General features: G+C 38.7%; 4 protein-coding genes across 5 annotated transcripts in view; 3 read left to right on the forward strand and 1 right to left on the reverse strand.

Moving 5' to 3' along the window:
• On the reverse strand, positions 1-10379 carry tbc1d10c (TBC1 domain family, member 10C). Of its 2 annotated transcripts, XM_042492730.1 has the most exons (10): positions 10278-10379; positions 9334-9470; positions 7414-7513; positions 6358-6465; positions 5225-5331; positions 4829-4943; positions 4467-4532; positions 3990-4179; positions 3629-3786; positions 1-2710 (listed from the first exon to the last, which is right to left on the reverse strand). In XM_042492730.1, the coding sequence occupies exons 2-10, from the start codon at positions 9468-9470 to the stop codon at positions 179-181; spliced, it is 3513 nt and encodes a 1170-aa protein (XP_042348664.1). In that variant the 5' UTR covers positions 10278-10379; the 3' UTR covers positions 1-178. The 2 variants fall into 2 exon arrangements, with proteins under 2 accessions (XP_042348664.1, XP_042348663.1); XM_042492729.1 differs by lacking the exon at positions 10278-10379 and having other exon boundaries at positions 9334-9578.
• LOC121947657 (NADH dehydrogenase [ubiquinone] iron-sulfur protein 8, mitochondrial-like) overlaps positions 7462-24044 on the forward strand; it is a 24863-nt gene continuing 8280 nt past the window's right edge. The window contains exons 1-3 of the mRNA XM_042492734.1: positions 7462-7542; positions 7704-7779; positions 11226-11347. Coding sequence (XP_042348668.1) covers positions 7770-7779; positions 11226-11347 — 132 coding nt within the window. The 5' untranslated portion in view covers positions 7462-7542; positions 7704-7769. The remainder of the gene's footprint in view (positions 7543-7703; positions 7780-11225; positions 11348-24044) is intronic.
• Positions 13474-17577, forward strand: LOC121947658 (NADH dehydrogenase [ubiquinone] iron-sulfur protein 8, mitochondrial-like). The gene is made up of 6 exons (XM_042492735.1): positions 13474-13552; positions 13640-13699; positions 13803-13892; positions 14905-15077; positions 15612-15740; positions 17170-17577. Exons 1-6 carry the CDS (start codon positions 13474-13476, stop codon positions 17299-17301), a joined length of 663 nt encoding a protein of 220 aa, XP_042348669.1. The 3' UTR covers positions 17302-17577.
• LOC121947660 (GTP-binding nuclear protein Ran) lies at positions 19107-22622 on the forward strand. The gene is made up of 7 exons (XM_042492737.1): positions 19107-19193; positions 20107-20164; positions 20309-20393; positions 21369-21494; positions 21611-21798; positions 21896-22066; positions 22236-22622. Exons 2-7 carry the CDS (start codon positions 20120-20122, stop codon positions 22278-22280), a joined length of 660 nt encoding a protein of 219 aa, XP_042348671.1. The 5' UTR covers positions 19107-19193; positions 20107-20119; the 3' UTR covers positions 22281-22622.

Here is a 24044-nt window from a genome sequence, read left to right on the forward strand (position 1 = left end):
TTTTTCAAAGTGTGTCAACATGATTTATTATTTATTTACATATCAAAAGGTTCAAGTATAGCAAAGATTTAGGATGAGGGGTCGCTGCACATCAAAAGGACCAGTGAGACAGGATGTGGAGGTCTGACTGTGTAAAACGCCCCCTCATCGCTCCGGCAACAGATATTTTTTTTTTTTGTCAGAAGTAAGTTTGAGTAAAAGAAGCAGAATATCTAAGCTTTGGATGTCCAGTGCTTGCAGGCTGAGGCACATCGCTGCTTCCTTTCTCATTTTGCACCTGAAAACTTTTCCCCTTTGTTTGCGGTTTCCTCCTCTCCTTCTCCTGCTCCTTCTCTCTCTTCTTCTTAGACCTCTCCTCCTCTTTCTCTCTTCTCTCTCGCTCCCTCCGCCGCCTCCTCCTTTCCTTTGAGCTCAGTTTCTTTTCCCCCTCTTCCTCAACCGGTTCTCCCGTCCCTGTTCCATCACTGAAGTCCTGGATCAAGATTTTGGGGACTTGTATTTTAGGGGCTTTTTTGGGCTGCTCTCCTCTCAGTCTGTGGAGGAGGCCAAATCGTTTAGGGGGGTCGGGCTGTACCACTGCTGTCTCAGTCGCTGCTGCAGGACTTTGCATTGGGATTTCAGCTCCTGGTTTGGATTGTGATTCACTGTGTTTAACGTCTGAGTGATCTGGTTTAGATTGGGAATTTTTCTCTGGCATAGTAAAGAGATTTTCAGAGAGCCGACGTGCTGATCTGGACCCATGGGAGCTGGACGACTTGCGGATGCAGAAATCCCCAGAAGACCGGCTGCTGCATAACCCTGAAGCTTGTGACAAACTGCCGTTATCTGTCTCTTTCTGGTCTTTCACAAGGTCAGAATCTTTGTCTTGGACTTGTGGGTTTTTGTCATTATTTGGAGAGTCTGTTGGTTCAGTAGAAATGAAGACCTCATCCTCTCCTTCAGCGTTTTCTTTAACTGTTTCTGTGATTTCTCCCTCCTCCACAGCACCCACGGTGACCTGGCTCATTGGTTGTTCAGGTGCAGGTTCCTCAGACTTACTCGTGCCCACTGAACTCATCTTCCCATCAGGCTCGGCGGTGAGTGTCACTGCTTCAGCCTGTGTTGTAGTCACTTCCTCCTGTGGAGTTGCTATCGAGTCAGTTGCTTCAGTTTTTGTTGTTTCCTCTGCTTGATTGTTGTCAACCTGGACCTCTGAGTGTGCAGTTTGACTTCTTTCTTCTTCCCTCTGTGCTGCTGCATCACACTCTTCCTCAGCTGCCTCACTTGACTCCGTCACTATGTCGTTTGCAGCTGGTATTTCTGCTTCAGTCTCTGTCTCAGCCACTGAATCAGGGCCTCCTTCTGGTTCAGTGCATTCAGGTGAACTTGGTGTTAATGTTTCTGCTTCTGTCTTTGAATCTATGGGTTGCTCTGATTCTGTCTGTACTTTTTCACCCTCCAGTTCACACTGCGTTGCTGAAATGGTCGTTACTTTTTCTTGAGTCTGTGCCAGTTTAACACTATCTGTCTCCATTTGGGTGTGGGACTCTGCTGTCATGTCTGTTTCTGCTAATGACTCAGTACTGTGGCATTTGCCGTCGAGTGCATCTCCCTGTAAGCTTTTGTCTGTCTCTGTGATCACATCTTGCTGTTGTGTCTCTGTCTCTGCTGGAGGATCTTTGACAGCTGGAGTTTCGATTTTGTTGTCTGTGTCTGAGGCTAAGCTTGATTCAGTTATGGCTGTGTCCACCTGTTGCACATTTTCAGTTTCGGCGTTCTCCTCTGGTTTCATGTCCTGTTCCTCAATAGGATCAACACTCTCTTGCGTCTCCACCTCTGTGATTTTATCTGCATCTTTCTGTATTTCAGTCTGAGTTTCCTCCACAGCAGCTGTGCATTCACTTTGTTCTTCTTTCTCTTTACTTGTGTCTATCACCTCAGTTTCAAGGTGCTTTCTTTCAGGAGGCTGGTGTTCCAGGACCTGTGACTCGTGGGAGGAGTCCAGCTCCTCCCTGTTTTCATGTTCAGCAGGTTGAATGATATCTTTAACAGTCTCATCTTTGTTTGGATCATGTGTCGGTTCTGTCTCCACGTTTATTTTTTCCGTCTGTTCTGAAAGCACTTTGCTCTCCTCCGTCTCTTTGAGTCGGTTTTCCTGCTTTTCAGTGACTCTTGTTTCATCTTGTACAATCTGTTCTTTTATGATGACCGTTTCTTCTGTTGGCACGTTTTGGACTTCTGATTTTTTAGATTCTTTTAAAAGTTCTTTCTGTTCAGTATTTCCTGTTACATTTGGCTCACTCTGTTTTTTATGTTCCTCAAAAACTACATCCTCCTCCTCCTGAACACCCTGCACCTTCTTAAAATTTATTTCTGTCCAGCTCCTCCAGTCCTCCTTTGCTCCCATCGAGAGATGCCTCACAACTCTGCCGCCGCTCTCCCATTCGCGTGTGCTCGCCTTTCCCCCTTTCCTCCACTTCTTCTGAAGGAGGGAGGGAGACAGCGAGAGAGTGGATGCTGAGCGAGCAAGAGGAGCAGAGAGGTTCCCTTTCTCTCTGGCTTTCCTGTCAAGCTCTTCCTCGCTCTGTCGAGCCCTTGCCCACGCCATGCGGTATCCCTGGCAGCGACCTCTGGGGTCAAAGGTTGACGAGGGTTTGTCTTTCCTCCACTTTTCTAACTCCTTCTGCGTCTGCTTCTCCAGATCTCTGGCTGACAGCTGCACTGAGCACACCTGAGAGAGAAAGAAAAACATTAATCTCAATTTTATTCAACTGTAATTTTCAGAACTGTTAATAAATATTCCCTCATTTGGTGTTTTAATGTCAGTTGCTCTCCAACAACAACAAGTGTTCATCTGGGTTGATATCAGGTTATTGTTAAGGCCATAATGTGTGATTTACACCAGTTTCATCCTAATCAAACCAGTCAGTGACCCGTTGTGCATTGTGATCCTGAAAGAAACCCCTCCTGTCAGGATAGTAATGTTTCATTAGAGCGTAAAGATGATTACAGACAATAACTTTGTATTAATTTGCAGGGATGCTTCCCTCCAAAAAGACAACTGGATCCAAAAGACGCCAGGTAGTGCTGTATTCAATACTGCCTAAAGTCTTGACCAAGACCAGAGTGGATCAAGACAGAGACAAGACCAAGACTTTGTGAAGCAGTCAAGACTACGAGCAGACCAGTGTGAGTCCCACACTGCATGACACACTTAAGTTTTAAATGTGGAACATGCAAACTAAAGGCATTCTTCAAACTGATCTAAAGATCCACAGTCTTATAAAAACAAAATTGCCACACTGTATGTATGACTGTATATATCAGTGTACCGTAAGAAATGTCTTGATAAAAAAATCAAAGGCATTACAGAGGTGAGCAAATGAATGCAAACAAACACTAAGAAGCTAAAATCATCTTAGTCAACTCTTCTTTCTTGCACTAGCAATTAAGTGATATCCTCAGTTGTGGTCTTGACCCGTTTTTAGTTGTTTGAGACCAGAACAAGACAGTCAAAATGTGGTCGAGTCTGAGTTGTATTGACACTTGTCTCGAGTATTACAACACTGATGCCAGAAAAATGCAAAAATAATTGTTGATTTTCACAGTAGCTGCTCTCCTCAGCACAGTCCGCGTATTTCATTCTTACCTCTGCTATAAAGGCATCGTCTTCCTCTTGGACCTCCTCCCTGACGCCCCTCAGCCTCTCCAGAGTCTCCATCTGGCCTTGACACTGCTTTCTTTGCTCGGCCCGGCCCAGCACCCGACGAACCAGCACCACCGCCACCTGGAGCAGCACCCGCACCCCTGCGCAGCAGAAAGAGGAGGTAAGAGTGGGCAGGGAGATGACCACAGGCAACAAGAACAATGCTGCTGTAATAACATGGAGAATAAAGTACAACATAGTACAATATAACGGATTATTATATCTAAAAAAAACAACATCTTTTTAGCCTTCCTTTCAGAACATAATTTTGTTTTTATGCCAGCAGCCAACATGAAGGATGTACCATAGCAGAAAAAGAGGTCCCAGACTCGGAGCAGTGTGTTGAATGGCAGGTGACGTGTGAAGAGACACATCAGCCAGTCTGTGGCGAACATGAGGGGCTCCACTCCGTAGTGCTGAAGGTGTTTGTGTGCAGCTGGACACGTCCTTTTCAAGACCCAGGTCAGCACGGACGCATCGAACAGAACTCCCTCCTACAGAGGTGCACATGTACAACAGAGGTCCAGGTCATAATTTGTGTCATGGGTTTGTGATTTGAATTTGAAGTTTACTAGAAAAATCATGTACAGTAATCTGGTATATAATTATAGTTTTTTAAGACCAAATCTTAAATTGGAGTTAATTTATAGCACAAATTTAAAAAAAAATCAGCTTTCAAATTCAATTTACTGGCCTAAATGTAAATTATCCATCTATACCATCAACAAGTGCAGTGTGAGGTACATCATGTGTGCATGTGCAACAGTGTGCAGGTTCTCACCAGCAGAGGGCTGTAATATCCGGGCAGATACTGCTCACTGATTTGCACCAAACACCAGAAGGCCTCCTGCCAAAGTTACATCAAGTGAGAGAATGACACGATAAAAAGTCAACATAAGGTACCACAATAGCCCCTGTATGTTTTAAACAATTACAAGTATACAGAATTTTGTCACTATTATTGTGTGTTTGTGGGAAAGAAAGCCGGTGTTTTAACAGATCGTTGAAACAAGAATTAATCCAGATTTTATTTCTGAAATTGACTTTTGTTCTTAACGGAAATCTGAATCAGGAAATGTTTTTGAGATAGGTTTGTTAGGTTCTGTATTGGGCAGAAGGTTATATAGTGTTACTGATCCCTACCTCAGCAGGCATGTTCATCAGCAGCACTGCTGCCACAGGCCCCTGCGCCTGGCAGTAACCCTCCTCTGGTTGGTACTGAGTGTAGGCTTTCAACACCCGGAATAAACCACGCTGCCTGCACACAAACACACCACAGGAATCAGTCACACAAACCACACGTTTAAATGATTATATTTGGATAAAAATCACCTTTGAATAGAAAGGTGAATTTAGAAAGTAAAAATGTAGACCACATCACTGTAACAACTTCTATTTTGAGTTTTATTTCATTTTTGAAAATTATAAAGATGGCAGAACTTATAAAGATGGAGTAGCTGCAGCCATGGCACGCAGGAGGACCGTTCTGTCGCTCTCAGCATATCAACAGAAAAAAAAATACATAGAAATGTTTCTCACCCATGTCCGTCCTTAGAGAGGAACATCTCATGGAAAGGGAACTGTCGGTCCAGGTCTCTTTCAATCACATCCACCCAGCTCTGCAGAGTGGGCTGTGAGTCCAGAGACTAACACAGAGATGAAAGATGGTTTTGGTCATCAGTTTACAAACCACAAACTATTTGTCTTAAGATTAGTTACAAAAAAAATGGACAACCTCCATTATCTACTGTATGCTGAAGCAAGCATATAATGCTTGATTTAAATGTAGTGTTGCAACTAATGGCAATTTAACTGATTTATTGTTTAGTCTTTAGAAAGAAAATTAGTATCAAAAGTTATAAAATACTGATTGCCTTCATCACAAGATCCCACAGCTTAATATAATGTGTTTAAACTGTCCAAAAAAATCCCAAACATTTCCGATTTACAATGATATGATATCATATTTTTCCTCATACTCACAGTGCTATTTATCAGTCTAGATTGTTGTAGTGTGAGCTGATTATCGGCCGTAGAGATGTCTGCCTTCTCTCCAATATAATGGAACTAGACAGCGCTTGACTTATGGTGCTCAAAGCGCCAAAAAATACATTTGAAAAACTAAACAGCAATGTCTCTTTGCATAAATCATGACTTGGTTACTTAAGATAATCCAATAATCCACAGACCTTGTTGTGAGTAGTTTCACGTTGGAACTATTTTCTTTCTACCAAACTACACCTGCCAACCAGTGATGCAGTTGGCAGTGTGGTAATAATAACAATGTTATTTTATTTTAGTTTAGTTTAGTTTATTTTTAGCTTTAAGCACCACAAGCTGAGTGCCATTATACTCAAAGACAGCAGACTCTCTACTGCTTATATCTCCAACACTCAGCAACTTAGTTCAGCTCCATATCAAACGTACATATTTTTCCTCTTACCCGTAGTGCTATTCATCAATCTAGATTGTTTTGTTATGTTCCTTTAAGATGCTAAAATTGTTTTTTTTAGAGGCTGGAGCCCAAAAAAATTGCACAATAAAAAATTTTTAAGCAACTAATCAATCAATCTAACGACTAGTTGCTACACTGTGATTTAGATGCTACAGCAATTGGTTGTTGGAACCGATTTGTAAGAATTTAGCACATAGTGAGTGTTTTGTTTTCTTACCTGGTAGAGGTTTTCATTGTATTTCATCTTGTCAGTTGCTCCACATAGCAGAGGCCAGCACTTGGCTCTGAGTGAGGCAGGGATGCCTTTCTGACACTGCACTTTGATCTGGCAGGACATTGGTAATAGACACAGGGTGAGCTCCGTGTTATAAGAAACAAATGACTACATTTCATTTTCAGTGTGAGCGCTAACAGGCCTTTTTCACAGCAGGAAAATCACAGATAATGGCTCTATTCTGTTTAAGCCTTGACAGTGGCACATTTTAAGCAAAGATTGCGCCATAGGGCCACATTTGCATTTTTACACAGACCCAAGCAACGGCAGATTTATGCTACTCCAGTGTGTGATTTTAATCAGCATGCTGGCACTGTGGAAACAAAACAGGCGCGACATATAACACAACAACACTGGCCTCTAGTGTGACATATAACATGCGTCGGTATTGCTGTATAATCAGTAACAATGGCACAACATGTCAATAACAATAATTTACCTTCTTTGTTATATGGCGAGCTACCGAATCTCATTGTTTTCCCAATTTTCAGACATTTACACCTGCTGGTCTTCCTTTTTGAGTTAGCTGCTAACTGCTATTAGTTGCTTTTTACATCTCCCACGCTGGGGCGTCCTCATAACACATTGTCAAAACATCACTCCCATCCTGCCCATGATGCTGTCCTGCTGGCTGTCCTTTTTAAACAGACATCGTTTCTGTGCTGTTACCACCTCCCATGGAGGCTTAAAGGTGAGTCAACTCTCTCCCCCGACTCCACAAACTTTTATACAGAATGGCAAGGCAGCACAAAGGCACGATATTCTTGCCTTGAAAAGGTAGTTCAAAAGGGACTAGTAAACCAGCATGCACAATACCAGGACTCTGAAACTGAAGCAACTAAATGGAATTCAGCCATCATTAATTTTATTATTTACTGTGTTTTTTTTTCTTGCTGTGATAGCTTGTCTTTCATGGAAAAGGCCTGTAAATGTTCATTAATTGCAGGTGTTAATTCACGCCTCATTTAATGATTTTTAGGTTTCTAAGATGGGACACACCTTACTGGTCTTCTTCAGCAACATGCGATCCCATTGGCTGATGATATTTATCCACTTGGTCTCCCTCTGCCTGACCAACTCAGGGGACGGGCCCACACTCCTGAGACAAAACAGCACACAAAACACAAGGTAAGAATTTAAACATAAAATGCTCAACACAAGAATGAGAACCTCTTTAAGTGTCTCATCCAGTAAAGTGTTAAAGGTCTCCAACACGACTCATGAAACTGGAGACCTTTAAGTCATTGTGCAGAGTTGCTGCATACACTTTTTGTGTGTTGTCATTATAGACAGACAGCGCTCTGAAAAACAAGACGGGAAACAGGAAAACCACACGCTCGAAGTGTGATGTCTCCATGGCAACAGGTCAGGATGTTATCAATGGGTAAAGTATGAAGACGGCAAGTAGCAGTTTGTTATACTGGTCTTTTCCTAAATTTACGCTGCTACTGCCAGATTTTGTTGTTTCACTGCTGACTAAATGATAAATATGTAAATAAATAAATATGTGGCTGACTGAACCTGAAAGAGTTTTGCTAGAAAGTAAAAAGTGTCAGTATTTCAGTTTTCACTCATCCCAGCATGGATTTTACTCCTTTCTACACAATTATAAAATCCACATTATTGCAGATGCCGCCATATTTTTTTTAATGTTACAGTAGATTTTGTGTCATTATTTTTTTAAGCATTTCCCAAAATGTTCACCTGGGTTGAGGTGTGAAGACTGTGGTGTTCAGGACTTCCTGCACTTTAAACAGGCCTGACACAGCTTTGTGTTAAAGGTCCTGCCCCGCTTCAACATGAATCATTTTACGCACAGCTTTAAGCTTGGGCTGGGCGATATGGAGAAAATCAAATATCTCAATATTGATATTGCAACAATAGGGGAGGGGGGACACATGAAACAGGAGATTTAAGGGTCTTCTGATAGAACGTTTTTAGCATCAAACATTTGATTTCCTGAAGTCTGATTATTTTATATACACCAGTTTGTGGTAGAAATGACTATACTTTTGGTCAAAATGCTACTTTTTAAAACTGTCATGTTTTTATTGCAGGGTGGCAAGTGCACCAGTTCTAAATACTGAGAGGGAAATTGTCCCCTGCATACATCACTTTACCGTAATGCAACTTTTAAAACCAGGAAAAGACAACACTAACAATATCACAGTTTTCAAAATCTAAGACACTAATTTCATATTATGATTTCAGTATATTTTTTTGCTTTATTTAGAGCCGTCACAGATGGACATGGTTGCCTCTGCATTATAGAGTAATAGTTTTGTAGATGACCCTCTAAAAAAGACCATATTATTGTTGAACTGTGGGTTTATATGCATTGATTTTTTTGAGCTATCATGTGGCCTTCTCGTTTGAGCTCGCTGTAAATTTCAAACTTTTGTGCAAACAAAGCTTTCTTTTTCTCTTTGGCACAAACAATTTGCTCTCAGTTGACCTCTGCGCTACATTTCTTTCTCAAATTAATGTTTTGGAGGCTGCAGCATTCTTATTACAACCTGTTTATTGTCTTTTGACTGCATTTTACTAATCAGAGCGACATGTTGTTTGCCCAGTTGGCTTTGTGTCATGGATGTAGACGTTTTGTCTCATAAAAACATTGGATTCAAATTCTGGTCATCACAAAATGTGGTCTCTTTAGACAAATGCCTTACTTACTTTGGAAAAAAAAGACTTCAGAGTACACAGTGCAGCTTCCTAAAAGCTTTCCATTTACCTGCGATTTACTAACGGGATCGTTTTTCAGCATTCAGGGGAACAGTTAGTGTTGAGTTGTCTATTTTGACATCAACAGAAACAACTGGAGAGTATTTTAATCCTTGAGTGTTTAAAGGTCTCTTTGAAAAGACAATTAACAATGGTGCAGTAACAGCACACAAGCACAAATACGGAGCTGCTTACCCAGCTGTGGATCCATTTGTCAGAATGAAGCCGAACCGATCTGTCTCAGGTTCTGGACCGACCTCTGACTCTGGATCAGATCCAGAGCTGTCCTCTACACTGAGGTTCTTCAGGGCCGGACTCGCTGGACTTAACATCTTACGGACAGAAAAGAGGTGCTTCTTGTAATTTAGCATGTGATCATATTGTGATATGCACGGCTGAAGTGACCTTACAATGCCCCCCATATGTGGAAACACACACACACAGTAGTGTGTGTGTGTCCACATATGGGGGGCACACTACAACAGCTCACTACGAAAACACTTATAAGTTAAAGTCCTGCATTGAAAATGTTACTTAAGTACAAGTAAGTAAGTATAATTAGGAACATGTTAAATTATTAAAAGTGCCCAATGCAAAAAAAAAAAAAAAAAAAAAAAATGTAATGGAAAAAAAACCTGTACACAAAACCTCAAAATTATTCTGAATAAATTGTAAAATGACTTGGATGTTTATCAAAAATAGTTGCCAATTCATTTTCCATCAGTTGGCTGACTAATTATTTCAGCTGCACTTTTTTAAACTGTTGGGTAGTTAAATTTACAACAAAAATGATTTTATAAACTTATGTTTTTATGCAAAAGTCTTAATTTGTTACTTAAATGAAGCTTTCAGATAAATGTGGTGAATTAAAACATAAAACATTTCCTTCTGAAAGTAGTGAGGTAAAAGATTTACAGAGGGACTTAAATTCATGTTTGCGAATTTAAAAAAAAATAGCATTATGAATAATAAAATTAGATATTCAAAAGCACTATCTGCATTATAGTAATAACAAATACGACCTATTAGGTTAAAGGAGTAAACTTGTAAAGTCGTTTAAACCGGCTGTCTTGTTGTCAACATAGACACAAAAATAGGACTTTTTAAACGTCTGAAAATGTTAATCTAAACAAAATTACCTTTTAAATTTCCGTCATGTTTGATCAGTCGGCCGTTAGGGAGGTGAAGTGAGAAAAACCTCAGTGATGAGGAAGACATACTTCCTCTCTCTCTCTCTCTCTCTCTTGCTCTCCCTCTTGGGTTGACATTTACATGTTGCCCCCTAAACTAACTTCCTTAATTTATATGGACTGTTTTAGGACTATAGTTTTTATTTTTAGCTGACATGATGGGCATGATACACAGTTGCACAGACATGAGACATCAAACATGACATCATCAGAGTTGGTGACAAATGTAGAATATGTTTCGACGAGATTAAGTCCTTAAAAGTGCTTCCTCTTGTATGAGCGATATGTGTGCTGCCTTTGCTTGCTGTAGGAAATACTGCAAACTAAGTGCGCATGCGCTTCCGTGCACGCGGCCTGTTGCAATCGCGCGGGCTCTTTCCCGCATGCACATATTGTTTATATTTCTTTTTCTTATTTCTACCTAAATATAAAATGTGTTGTACATTGTATCAGAATGTACTTTTTTAAATTTCTGAACCCTACTTACTAGTTTTGCGCATTGTAGTGTAGCATAAGGCACATTTTTAGGTTTTTACACACTCAGCATATTATACACGTTTTATATTTTTTATATTTTGCATACTGGTTTTAAATTGCAGCGTAATGTACACTTCTTTTGATTTTTCAAAACCTTGCATACTATTTTTGCGCATATAATATGATTTTTAGATTTATACACACGTAACATACTCAACGTATTATATTATAGCCTACATATTTTACATTTTAAAATATTTGACATATACGGGTAGGAAATTGAAACATAATGCGCATTTTTTTTTAGAAAATATTTTTTGATTTTTAATACTTTTTTAAAATTCTCTGTATATCAGAGCGACTGTAACAAACCACAATTTCCCTCGGGGAATCAATAAAGTATTTCTGATTCTGCTTTAGCACTTCCTCGGAGGCAAGAGGTTGAAGTAAACGAGGAGCACCCGAATGCAACACAAATACAAGTGCGCAGTTCAGGGACCGCTGTCTGCTTGGTTGTTGCTCATCACAAACTTGTGACAAAGGTACGTCAAGAAAAAAGATACTTGTAACTTAAAGTCGATTTGGTTACTGTTTACAGCAATTTAAGCTTTCGGATATAGAGACCACGTTGAGGTAATTGAGTTGTTATTTGTATAGCCTATTTCCAAATTAGTCTAAATTAACCATAAATAATGACAGTGAAGTTAACTGTATCTGCAAGTCTGGGGTCACAATGTGGTCCTACTAAATATCTACCCTGTGAATAAATCTAAGTTTAAACCAAAAAACGTGTTTAAGGACACTGCGTTGTCATGTAATCAGAGCAACGTTATTTAATTTTGTAATGAGGCGTTCAAGTCTTCGCATAGACCATAAACACGGTTTCTAAAGGTTACTTTTAGCGTTAAGGATGCAAGGTTGAGGATCATGTAACAACCTGGATGCCAAACGTCGCAGTTATCGACACTAACGTCACACAGTTATATAGGCTTAACATTTCTACAGTCGAGTCAGCTGATCAAAATAGGCTATTTATTTCCTACAGATTGTTAATAATTGGTGTCACTTAAAGTTATGTTAAAACTCAAATTTGATTTAGTTTAAAGACATGACTGCATGGGTAACAATCTCTGAATAATCATGGATGCTCTCGAACCGTAAAAATAACTATATACTGGACTTGTTTCCATTTTTCCCATTGTGCCGGCATGCCCTGAATGTGTCACACCGCTGATGTAACAGCAGGGATTTGGGGCGCCAGATTAGAGGATGTGTTGTGTACTTGTTTGTGCCCATGAAAGTAAAACCTCCATGCTAATGCCTGGGGTGGTATGCATTTTTTTATTTTGACTAATAAAGTTTTATGAAAAAAATAAAAATACTGAAATAGAGGATGCAGGTGCCTCCCCTCCTTCCTCACCCTCCCTTGATTTCAGTGAGGAGCTTTTGTTTGGGTTGCATGAATGGAGGTTTCCAGTATTTACTGTATTGGGCAGGAGTGCCCAAAATTTTCTGAATGGGGGCCAGATTTGATAATGTGAAAATACCCAGGGGCCAGCTGCTTCCACATCATTTGGGCTATTTTTACTTTTTTTTGTTTGTTTTATCTTTCAGTGAAAATTCTTTAATGTTGCACTGCTGTAGGGTTGTGTAAGAATCTGGCGACACAAGTTGTGATACGATATATTGGGATATAATCCAATGCTCTAAGTAATTTGATACATTGTTGTTTTTTTAAACTAATTTTATTCAAGACGAAACACTGATCACATACAACAGAAAATCCCTTGACAACAGAGCTCATTCAAACATTTTCAATACAAATCAAAATTTTCCAGAGGGGAAAAAGCATTCATTCAAGAGAATAGCACAAAGGAAAACACAAGAGAGAGAGAGGAAAAATCTAAGTTTGAGGAAAACTGTCCTAAAGAACTCTTCACCATATGCATAAAAGTTGAGTTGAAAAAGTTTACTTTTTAATGCAGTCAGAGCATTAGGATCTGTATTCATCACAGCCCCTGTAACATGCTGAGAATATGTTAGGTTGGAACAGCATATCACTGAGGACAGATTACAGCACTGCTATCAAGCAGTCAGGATATTAAACTGTATCTATTCTCATAAAACATTGTATCAATAACAAACAAAAAATCTGGATATTTGAGTGCATGATATTTTCCCACGTTCCACATTCGCAGCAACTTTTTTATAAAGTTCAGTGAAAATTTAAATTAAAAAAATGAATAAATAAAAATAGCTCCCTGAGGTTTTCCAGAGTAAAATTTCCTCACATGCTGATACTTTTTTTTTTTTTGCACGTATTGCAGACTGCCTTTCCTGGTGTTGGTTGAGCGTAATACACACAGTTTTTCATAAATTAATTTTATTGGCAATCATTAAAATGAAACGCTGATACAGATAATTGGCAAAATGCTAATCTGGCGACCCCAACCTGAACATGTAATCGGAGTGAAACAGGGGTTCTTGATGTATTGAACGTCCACAGTTACTGAAGTATTTTAAGTAGTAAGTAAGTAAGTAGTATTGTCAAGCAAACATATTTTTTCATTGAAATGTAACAGAGAACATAACAAGTTCCAATTGTCTCAAATTACCTGACTTCCTCCTTTATTTTTTAGTTCACTCCGATAGTTTAAACTAATTCAATATGCTTTGCACTGTTTTCTCTGCGCAGATGTCTACTACTACACTGAGTCTGCGTCTTCTCCACTGCTACTCAAAGCCAGGTACTACTGAAGCAGGTGTTATTGTAACAGTATTATCTGTAAGCACAACAGGAGAGCTCATATCATCACATTTCTGTGTATCTTCAGGCACATTTGGTCCTGGTGTCATTCGCCCATTCAGCCTCAGTGTGCAGCGAGAGGGCTACAGTAAGTGCTGCTACTAACCAAGAGCTACTCATTTATGGCAATTGAGCACATGTGTTTGACATGATCCAAACATTCACTCCTCTTTCCCTCCGTGCTCTTGTAGAGTATGTAAATGCGCAGGAAGTGCCAACAGACCTGAAGTCCATCACCGACCGGGCGGCCACAACCCTTCTCTGGACCGAACTCTTTAGAGGTCACATATACAGTGGTTGTTATGCAGATAACTTATGTCGTGTATAGGGTTAAAGGCCTAGTGTTATTTTACATTTTTCTTGAACCAACAACTTTTTATTTTCCACTAAGATGTATTGTCTGTGTAGTCAAAGCCTGATAAAGCTAATAGATCTCCAAAAATTATTCAAAATACTAATGAGTCAAACCATGACATGTTCCATCCCACATACACCAGCCTTCTTTGCTATAAATACTCACTAGCACACCAATCATATATTAATTTGTTGCTGAAAATAGTCTTTTTAGTTTATTTAACTTTGACATAAAATCACACACAATCACAAAATGTCAAGGATGGCACAGTAAAGTCAAAGCCTCATAGTATTTACATTGTAGTTCTTGATAAAGAGGAAATACAGTGTGTAATACATCTTGTAAAAAGTCTAAAAAGTCTATTTTTTATGAATATTGGGCCTTGAAAGTCATTAAATACTCTTAAATTTGAATTTGTGAGGTCTTAATTACCACAAACATTTTATTTTTATTGTATTTACCCATCTTTTAATTTAATTTTGTCAATATGAGTCAAGCTCTTCTGCATGCAAGTCCACATTTGTGATGTTATAAATCTTAAAACCCATCACTGAACCTAATAGTCATTTTCTTTATGTTTTGCACTTACCTGTAGGATAACCGACCTCACTTTAATAAACATATTCCTACATAAAACCTATCTCTGCATGGGACTATGTGTACACTACATACGTTTATATTTACCTGCAGTGCTTGAATAAGAAAAACAATGATTTGTCTAACTTAATTAAAGTCCACATAAAATTAAGTATTTGCACTTATTATAAGAAACTTTAAAAAAACAAAGCTGTGAATTATATATGACTGAATGAGGTCAGAAATGGAAGTCTGTATGTACCAAGAGACAAACTAATGCATTGGTGGTTTCGGTCCTTTTTATTAATGAAAAATAGAATAATGAAGTGAGTCATTTATCTCTTTTTAACACCTTCCTCCAGGTTTGGCAATGACCATGAGTTACCTGTTTCGTGAACCTGCCACCATCAACTATCCATTTGAGAAGGGCCCTCTGTCACCCCGCTTCCGTGGAGAGCACGCGCTCCGCCGCTATCCCAATGGAGAAGAGCGCTGCATCGCCTGTAAGCTGTGTGAGGCCATCTGCCCCGCTCAGGTGAACACTTTTAGGAACTATCATACATTATCAGCTGTTCTTCGGTGTACTCTCATATATCTTATACTCTCATCATTTTTGTCTTCACTTTCTATTAGTGGATGTGTATTCTCAGCTGTCCTCACTATAGGATGACCTTGTTTACTTTGAAGTGTCCTGCAGTTTTTTTAGGCAGCAGGGATGCTAGGAGGTATTAAAATTTAGCAAATAGCATGTTAAAACAATCTGTGCCTCTCAATACATCTGGGTATTTTTGGGGTGAAAAAATGCACAGAAGTTAAGAAAATCGTCTTAAGTGTGTCTCCAAATTAATTTTTCTAATATTTGAACGCTACACACTTTTGTAATTATACCTACAGTACATTCTTTATGTTATTCTGATTTTATTTCTACAGACTAGTATTTTTATCTGTCTGTACTCAGTTAATCTTATAAGACCTGCTGCATAGACTGTGATTAAGTCGATGCTGAAATATGTGTCTGTCTCGTCTGACTTTAGTTTTGTCTCTTCCCTTTCCTCCCTGTGGAACTCAGGCTATTACCATCGAAGCTGAGACACGGGCTGATGGCAGCCGGAGAACTACACGCTACGACATTGATATGACAAAATGCATCTACTGTGGCTTTTGCCAGGAAGCCTGTCCTGTTGATGCTATTGTTGAGGTAAGAATGATCTTGTCCTGTGAACTGAATATTAGATTTTATGGAGCTGAAGCAAAGTGGCTGTTTGCACTGGCAGAACTGTATTTCTGCTACTTGAAATATATATTTAAAGAAGTGTTTCACTGCTGGGAAGAGATGCTTCTTTGTTGTTGTTGTTTCGTAAAACAGGGCTGTCTGTGCAGTAGAAAGATGCAAAAAGTTTTGAAATTGGTGCTTTCGCGATCAGAGAAAACAGGGAAAATGGCTGTGGTATTCACTATTGCTCAAGAGGTAGAAAGCCTAAAACCACCAGAACATAATGTTTGGCATGGAACCGGTAAATGCTCTCGCAGGTAGGTGTTGTAATGCAAGTTTTTTGTGCGATAAAAATTTGGCACCAAATTTGTATCACAGTTAAACAGTAAGTTGAACTGTATTTCTGCTTGATCTAATTTTTGAGCATTTCTTTTTACAACACAAGGAACAGTTTTGCACCACTTCCTGTTCATAAATTCTCATATTACAGCTAAACAGTGCACTAAAATATGTTTCTGAAGACATTTTAGGAAATAGGCAATACAGAAACTGAATCTTGGTTCATATTTGACCAGCACTGCCTAGTTTTACTGTTTGATCTGAGTTTGAGAGATCCGCTTCTATATCAATCAATAAGTCAGTCAAATTTTATTTATACAGCACCATTCAAACAAACCAAATGCAATTCAAAGTGCTTTATAGTTTGATTGAAGAAACAACAAACATGAACAAAAACAACATATAAAAAAAGCAAAAATAGATCTTAAAAATGGATTGAAAAATAAAAAAGACTAAGTATAAACCATAAAATAGTGACACTATATAGAAGCCAAACAAAAAAGGTAAGTTTTTAGTTTACGTTTAAAAGTATCAATAATATACTCTTTGTGTCTGTGATTGGCAAATGAGCAGGGAGAGCTGGGTGCTAGTAAAATAGCGGTAAGTTAGTAGTTGTCATTTACACACACTACTCACATTGTTCACACTGTTGCTACTCACATTGTTATGATGCATAGCTGGTTGAAAATCAACAAGGTATCCCTTCATTAAAAAGGAAGAGGTTTGTGCAAGGGAATCTTTGGGCAAATAAAATCAGTTTCACATTTGCATGCCCAGTATTTATTTCCTTTGCATACCAACACTAACAGAAAGTATACGACACTGTGGGCTTCAGTGTGCTTCAAACAATGTGCTTCTCAGATCATGACATTCAACAACATCTGACTTCCTTTCCGACCCACAAAGGGGAGGATTATTTATTTAATGTGGGGTATTATGCACTCAACCCACCTTCAGACACAATATATGTAGAACATGAAACTGTATACCATCTGTATACAGTTATGCTTCATCATATGCACTAAACCACCTATAGATGTTTAATGTGTATTTTTTCCCTTGATTCCTCCCTCAGGGTCCAAACTTTGAATTTTCCACAGAGACCCATGAGGAGCTGCTCTACAACAAAGAGAAGCTTCTCAACAATGGAGACCTATGGGAGGCTGAGATAGCAGCCAACATAAAGGCAGACTACTTGTACAGATAAATCTGTACACAGCCAGCAAAGATGTGTCATACACGCAAATGATATAATCCTCCTTTGCATTAAAGATAATATTTTTAGCTTTAAATATATTCCAGTGAGTTACAAATGAGTAACGAAGCCTTGCAGCCTGAGATGTTTTTGTCAGAATTGAGAAAAAACATAAACACGCACAAATGTAATCATCCGTTCTGTGTTGTAACGATGGATGTTATTTATGTTTATTTTATAGCCTGTAACCACTATAGTCTATGCAAAGTCTGTGATGCAAAGTTTCCTGCTGCACTTTATTTAGCTCATCTAAGATGTTGATTTTAATTAAGACATTTCTGAAAAGAAGAATTTCTGAAAGAGTGTATTTATGTAATTTTGCTGAAGATACTGAAATAAATCCTGTTTTAAAACGCTAACCATTCATTCACCTGTCGCATTAAAGCTGGTGCTGAAACAATGAGTAGACTTATTGAGTAGTTGATTTAGTTAAGTCATTTATCAAGCAAAAATGCAAAATAATCTTTGGATCCAGCTGTAAAAATGTGGGCATTTTTGGCTTTTATCAGTTTTATATAATAATAATAATAATAATAATAATAATAATAATAATAATAATAATAATAATAATAATAATAATAATAATAAATAATAATAAAACCTTTATTTATACAGCACCTTAAAAATAGTTTACAAAGTGCTTTGACAAAGCAAAGCAAAGGCAAAATACTGAGGGGCAATATAACAAGAGAAGCCACATAGTAATGCCAAAATTTAGGACAGCTAAAAAATAAGGTAAAACTTAACAAGAAATAAGATGGCAAAAACAAATCAGAAAAAAAGACGGATGATGATGAGAAATAGAGATAAAGACATTCCAGTATGTTTGCACCACCCCTTCCTCTCTCATAAATAAGATACAGTCCCTAAGTTAACGTGATAAGAACTAACAGTGGCATTTTCCTTTAGTTTGTCATATGTATAAATCAAACAGTATGGTGTGAAACTATACTTTATTATCTCTGATGTTGGGTGTACAGGGGTTAGATTTCAGCATGTTTTCTAGACTTAAGGGTCTTTTTAAGACTATAAACAGTGGTGAATGTAACTAAGTACATTTACTCAAGTACTATACTTAAGTATAGTATTTAAGAAACCTGTACTTGAGTATTTTATTTTTATGTGACTTTATACTTTTACACCACTACTTTTTAGAGGGAAATATTGTTCTTGTCAATTCACTTCATTTAGATTCAGATTAAAAATTGTGCATAAAAAACACAAGAAGAGTTTAGAGAATATGTTTGCTCTAAATTGAATTAACAAACAGTACACACAAGCACAGCTGCAGCAATTAGCTGATTAATCATCAGTTGATTAATTTAATAAGTAATTTTTAAATGTTTTTTTTCCAATTTTGGTGTGTATGTGTGTGTTGTTATTTTAAATAATCTCAAGTTTATTTATAATTTTGGATGCTTTTTCGATTTTTATAAAAAAAAAATTCTTTCTTTCGTTTTTTCATAATTTGAGTGTTTGAGTTTTTTGGGTGTTTTCTTTTCAAAAATATTTTTCTTTATTAGATACATCTACTTTTCATACCTAAAGTACATCTATCTGATTATACTTATTTGCTTTTACTACTGTGTTTGAATGCAGAAATTTTACTTGTAACAGAGCATTTTCACAGGGTGGTATTGGAGGATCTGAATACTTCTTCCACCTCTGACTCTGGAAGACATGCTGAATCATGATCCGTGAATACCATGGTGCATTTATTGAACTCAAATGCGTTTTTACCGCTGCGGTGATCACGTGATATGGGCGGAAACTGACTCATAGTCCACGCTGAATCTCCCGCGAACGCAGCCATTTACCTCTTTTCTCTCTTTGCAGTGACACCGGTGAGTCTCTATATGCTTCTCTCACAGCGGGCCAGCCTATATTTCAACTTTGTGTTTATCAGGAAAGTCAGTTTAAACAAGGGGAAACTTAAAGGTACGATTTGTGTCCATGCGGCGTTGCGGGTGTAACCATGTTAGGCTGGGGGAACTACATTGCGCCATTGATTTTCTTGCGCTAACGTTAGCCGTTAGCTCAGTGAAAAGAATGGCTTCCATGCTGCGCTAGCTAACAGGTTAGCAGGCAGAGCTATCCCTCATTTCACTGCTTTGTTCTTGAGACCCGCTAATATTTCTCCAATTAGATGTTTTCGCCTCTGTTGACCAAAACAAACTTGGATACCAGCTCGACGTGTGAAGTTTTTGTTCAAGTTGTTAGCCGGCTGCTACATGGAACATATTAGCTGCTCCGACAACGATTGTTCCAGTCGAACAAGAAAAAGTGCGGTCGCGCGACGTGTGGCGCACTCAAACTAGCGTTACTAGCCTGTTAGCTAGCTTGCAACCGCCTGCGTTGAAATCCTGTTACAGACGCTAGTTTATCATAGTTTGACTCAAATTCACTGTGCTGCGTTATTTGTTTTTTTTCGTATTTGTCCAAACAGACACTGTGATTTGAAGTTATACAGACTTTTACATAACGTAACGTTGGCTACACGTTAACGTGTCGGAACGTTAGCTTGTATGGAAAACGCTAGAATTGGTTATCGCTAGGTAACAGACAGTGCAGCAAAACTGTTTACCAAACTGCGTCAAAATAAACAGTTAACAGTGACCGTAGCCCCGTAACTTTGGTTATTTAATGCCAGATAAGGTAATCGCTAACACCGCTGTCTTATTGCTGATTGTCTAAGTTAGCAGTCAGGATGATGACGGAGAGCGTGCTAACCATCCCGCCTTGTTTTGTTTAACTTAGAAAAATCGCAACCATGGCGGACTCAATGGCACAGTGTATACCGGTGGCGGTGTTCAAGGTAAGTGTGTTATATGTAATGTCACCTAAATGCTATAGTATGTGTTGCGCAGAGTATTATACTTTGGGTAGCTAGCTGTGCTAACGTTTAATGTGACGAACCAGTACCAACCAGTCTGAACTAACTGCTGTCTCCTGCTTACAGTTGGTCTTAGTAGGGGATGGAGGCACCGGGAAAACGACTTTTGTGAAGAGGCACATCACAGGAGAGTTTGAGAAGAAATATGTCGGTGAGTAACTGTTGCCTCCATGTTACAAAGTGAATGACAAAAAAGAAAAAAAAATACTTAGAAACGTTGTACTGACTTAAAATCCCAACCATTATGCTTCATCATATGCACTAAACCATAAGGTTAAGTTAATCATCAATTAGATGGGCCAGATTAAACGTGAGCTGTGGGCTCCTATTCAGTCCCCCTGCTTTCTGATCTGTCAGTAGTGGTGTGCATTTTAGCTCATAAATAATACATTTCATCAGAGATTTGCCAAACTAGGTCTGAGAGCATTTCAAACATTGTCCCCATTACACATTTTGTCCACCAGAGAGCACTGCCAAGTCTGCTTTTCAATAGAGAAAAATAAGACATCCACAACTTGTTTGGTTACAGTGTTATGGTGGTAAATCATTGTTCTTGTTGCTTATAAATGTCTATAAAATTCTATAAGATCACTGCTTACAGTTTGATTCTCCAGTGGTTCTCAACCAGTGGTCTGGAGACCACAAAGGGTCCTTAAGTGAGTAATGAGGGATCCCCAGGAAAAAGGGCAGTTGCTTTAGAATAAAATCTATATTGTCATTGCATAAAACAGTGTAACAGTAGAGCATCTCCCTGAGTGTGGAGTATAGGTTTAAAAAAAACAAAAAACTAAGGTGCTAAAATAGATATCAAAAAATATTTAACACATACAGACATAATTGTTTTCTCTACTTAATTCATGATCAAAGTAAGCCCCATTTTGAGTAAGAGTGACTATTCTGATCAGAGGTTTTACTTCCTCCACATTTGCTCCAATGTAGATAAGATCTAATTCAGAAAGGCAATATAGAGAGCTGTGCAATTTCAACAAAAAATGCGATTTTAATTCTGCAAGTACTAATTAATGTTAATTATTCTCATTTGTTTGCAAATACAAAACAAAGCAAAACAAAAAAATAGTTTGATCATATTTTCCACCCTTCATATATTCTGTCTTTGTTATTCTAGCTACTCTGGGAGTAGAGGTGCACCCGCTGATGTTCCACACCAATAGAGGAATGATCAAGTACAATGTGTGGGACACAGCTGGTCAGGAGAAGTTTGGAGGCCTGAGAGACGGATACTATATTCAAGGTGCTCTTCACAAACCTTTTTATGCCGTTCAAGTTATCAAACCATGATCAAGTCTGCACAGTCTCTATAGATTTGAAGTGAATGGTGTGTTAAGCGTTTCCTGCTCCCCTCCACAGCTCAGTGTGCTATCATCATGTTTGACGTCACCTCTCGAGTCACCTATAAGAACGTGCCCAACTGGCATCGTGACCTAGTGCGTGTCTGTGAGAACATTCCCATCGTCCTTTGTGGCAACAAGGTGGACATCAAAGACAGGAAAGTCAAAGCCAAGAGCATTGTGTTTCACCGCAAGAAGAACCTACAGGTAATAACTGTGCTCACAAAATGATTGTCTTAGTGTTCGTCCTGTGCGTTATATGGAGCGTGGTCTGAACTGTCGTTTTGAAATGCTCTGTCCCCAGTACTACGACATTTCTGCCAAGAGTAACTACAACTTTGAGAAACCTTTCCTGTGGCTAGCAAGAAAGTTGATCGGCGATCCCAACCTGGAGTTTGTGGCAATGCCTGCCCTTGCTCCCCCAGAGGTCCAAATGGACCCGTCCCTCGCTGCAAAGTATGAAGAAGAGCTTCAAGTGAGTATAACCATACAGGTGCAATGTCTTGATTAGGTGACTGTAGTTTATTTTAAGCTAGCAGCTTCTTTACCCGAGCTGTATATTTAAAAAAAAAAGTAAAATTCAGCAGGGCACTGATTTACACTGGGACTCTAAAGATGTATCTGTTCTCTCTCCGACTGTCCAGGTTGCATCACAAACAGCACTCCCAGATGAAGAAGATGACCTCTAACCTGTTACCTGAATTTTCCCCTCTCTCTCTCACCCCCAGACGTGGACAGGAAGTTGTCGGAGTTTTGCCCCCTCCCTTTACTGTAAAATCCCTTTTCAGATTTTTTATTTTTGAATTTTTTTGTTTGTTTTAAAACTAAGAAAAAAACTTGGTGAAAAAGTTGTGGTTCTAATTTCACTGTATAAGACACACCCGCCCTAGTGTTGTCGTTGGCATGGCAACATGCTACTCTTCATCATCGAGCACCCTCCACTGCACTTGCCCAGCTCACATAATGCTGTTGTACGGTGTACTGGAAACACTAAGGGGAGTAAACTTTGAATAAAAACATTCTCAATATAACATGTCTGCTTGTTGATTTCCTTCAACAGCAGTGATCCCAGAGTCATAGGGACACTTTAAAGTTTCAAGAGACCTTTTCATGAATGACACTTGATGTCTCATGGTAGGAAACAGATGGGCATTAAGAATAAACTTACTGATGACTGTTGTATTAAAGTGACCTGGTAAGCTGAAATGGAGGCAGTGAACTGGATTTGATCAATCAGAACTATTAAGATATTTACAATTGTGATTTTCCTCTGGTGACATGTCAAATGTCTTGTGAAAAGGTCTATTGCCATGCAGTTGTCCTTAATTGCAACATTGTGTAAAATGTGGAAAAATCTAATTATAATCTCGCATTATTAGTGATATACATGTATAAAAATAGTAGAGATAATCCCTAATTGTATAAAAATGTGAAGTAAATATATCGCTCAAGTCTAGTCAACATTGTATTTGGTCTATGCATGATATTTCAAAACCTGGGCAAACTGCATCAAAACTATCTGGATGAACAATGAGCTCTATAATGGCCGCAATTTTGTTCAACTTACCCTTTAACAAAAGTCAGTGATCGCATGATCCACTGGCATTCAGGTGAGAAAATTACATGCACTGTAAGAGTTAAGGCTGTAGCACAAACTTCACAAGGCCGGCAGGACTTACCCAGGGTCCCAAAATGTCTTGTGGACACAGTATCAACAGCATGTCATGCAGTATGTCACATTTGTAGCCCTATCCTCTCACGAGTTACGCTCAAGTAATGCCTGTTCCTGGAAAAAAATTATTCATCCAACCAGTATCAAAAATAACCTGGGCACAGGTAGTATTTCAGTGTATTGGATGTGTGTAATCTGCTGTGTGTCACTGTATTTGGGTGGAGATTGGTGAAGACAGTATGTACACTACCATAGAAGTGACAGTGTCTTCATCCTGCTTTACACAGCAGTGGCCACCAGGTGTCAGTCACGCTCTTTCGTGCACAGTGGACGATTTTAACAGGGTTACGTAATCGTTTTACGCTGCACGTTTATTGTACTGTGACGTATGCCTTCTATCCGGCCGTTAACATAGGATCATGCACTGTATATAATGCTATACAGTATAATAATAAGTATACAGTACAATAATACAGATGTATTTACAATAATGATTATTATTATTAATATTCGGGGGAGCGTATGCATTGCATGCATTGACAAAATGTCACTATGCCAAAATGGTATTTTCATCTGTTTTACTGGCCTGGTTGATGTTAAAGTTCCTTAAAGCAGTGAAGCAGTTAATATATACCATTTTGGCATAGTGACATTTTGTCAATGCATGCAATGCATACGCTCCCCCGAATATTAATAATAATAATCATTATTGTAAATACATCTGTATTATTGTACTGTATACTTATTATTATACTGTATAGCATTATATACAGTGCATGAT

Source organism: Plectropomus leopardus, chromosome 9, assembly GCF_008729295.1.
Source record: "Plectropomus leopardus isolate mb chromosome 9, YSFRI_Pleo_2.0, whole genome shotgun sequence".
Taxonomy (NCBI): domain Eukaryota; kingdom Metazoa; phylum Chordata; class Actinopteri; order Perciformes; family Serranidae; genus Plectropomus; species Plectropomus leopardus.

Bases quoted from the DNA above. Each gene is read 5' to 3' on its own strand.
- tbc1d10c (XM_042492729.1), bottom strand. From the start codon at position 9,560: ATGGGGGGCATTGTAAGGTCACTTCAGCCGTGCATATCACAATATGAT. The intron at 7,514-9,333 runs GTAAGCAGCTCC...GTTTTGTCTCAG, and splicing joins ACAAATGGATCCACAGCTGG to GAGTGTGGGCCCGTCCCCTG. The intron at 4,944-5,224 runs GTGAGAAACATT...GTTTGTGTGCAG, and splicing joins CTCTCTAAGGACGGACATGG to GCAGCGTGGTTTATTCCGGG.
- LOC121947658 (XM_042492735.1), top strand. From the start codon at position 13,474: ATGCTTTGCACTGTTTTCTCTGCGCAGATGTCTACTACTACACTGAGT. The intron at 13,893-14,904 runs GTCACATATACA...ACCTTCCTCCAG, and splicing joins CTGGACCGAACTCTTTAGAG to GTTTGGCAATGACCATGAGT. The intron at 15,741-17,169 runs GTAAGAATGATC...TTCCTCCCTCAG, and splicing joins CTGTTGATGCTATTGTTGAG to GGTCCAAACTTTGAATTTTC.
- LOC121947660 (XM_042492737.1), top strand. From the start codon at position 20,120: ATGGCGGACTCAATGGCACAGTGTATACCGGTGGCGGTGTTCAAG. The intron at 21,799-21,895 runs GTAATAACTGTG...CTCTGTCCCCAG, and splicing joins ACCGCAAGAAGAACCTACAG to TACTACGACATTTCTGCCAA. The intron at 22,067-22,235 runs GTGAGTATAACC...CCGACTGTCCAG, and splicing joins AGTATGAAGAAGAGCTTCAA to GTTGCATCACAAACAGCACT.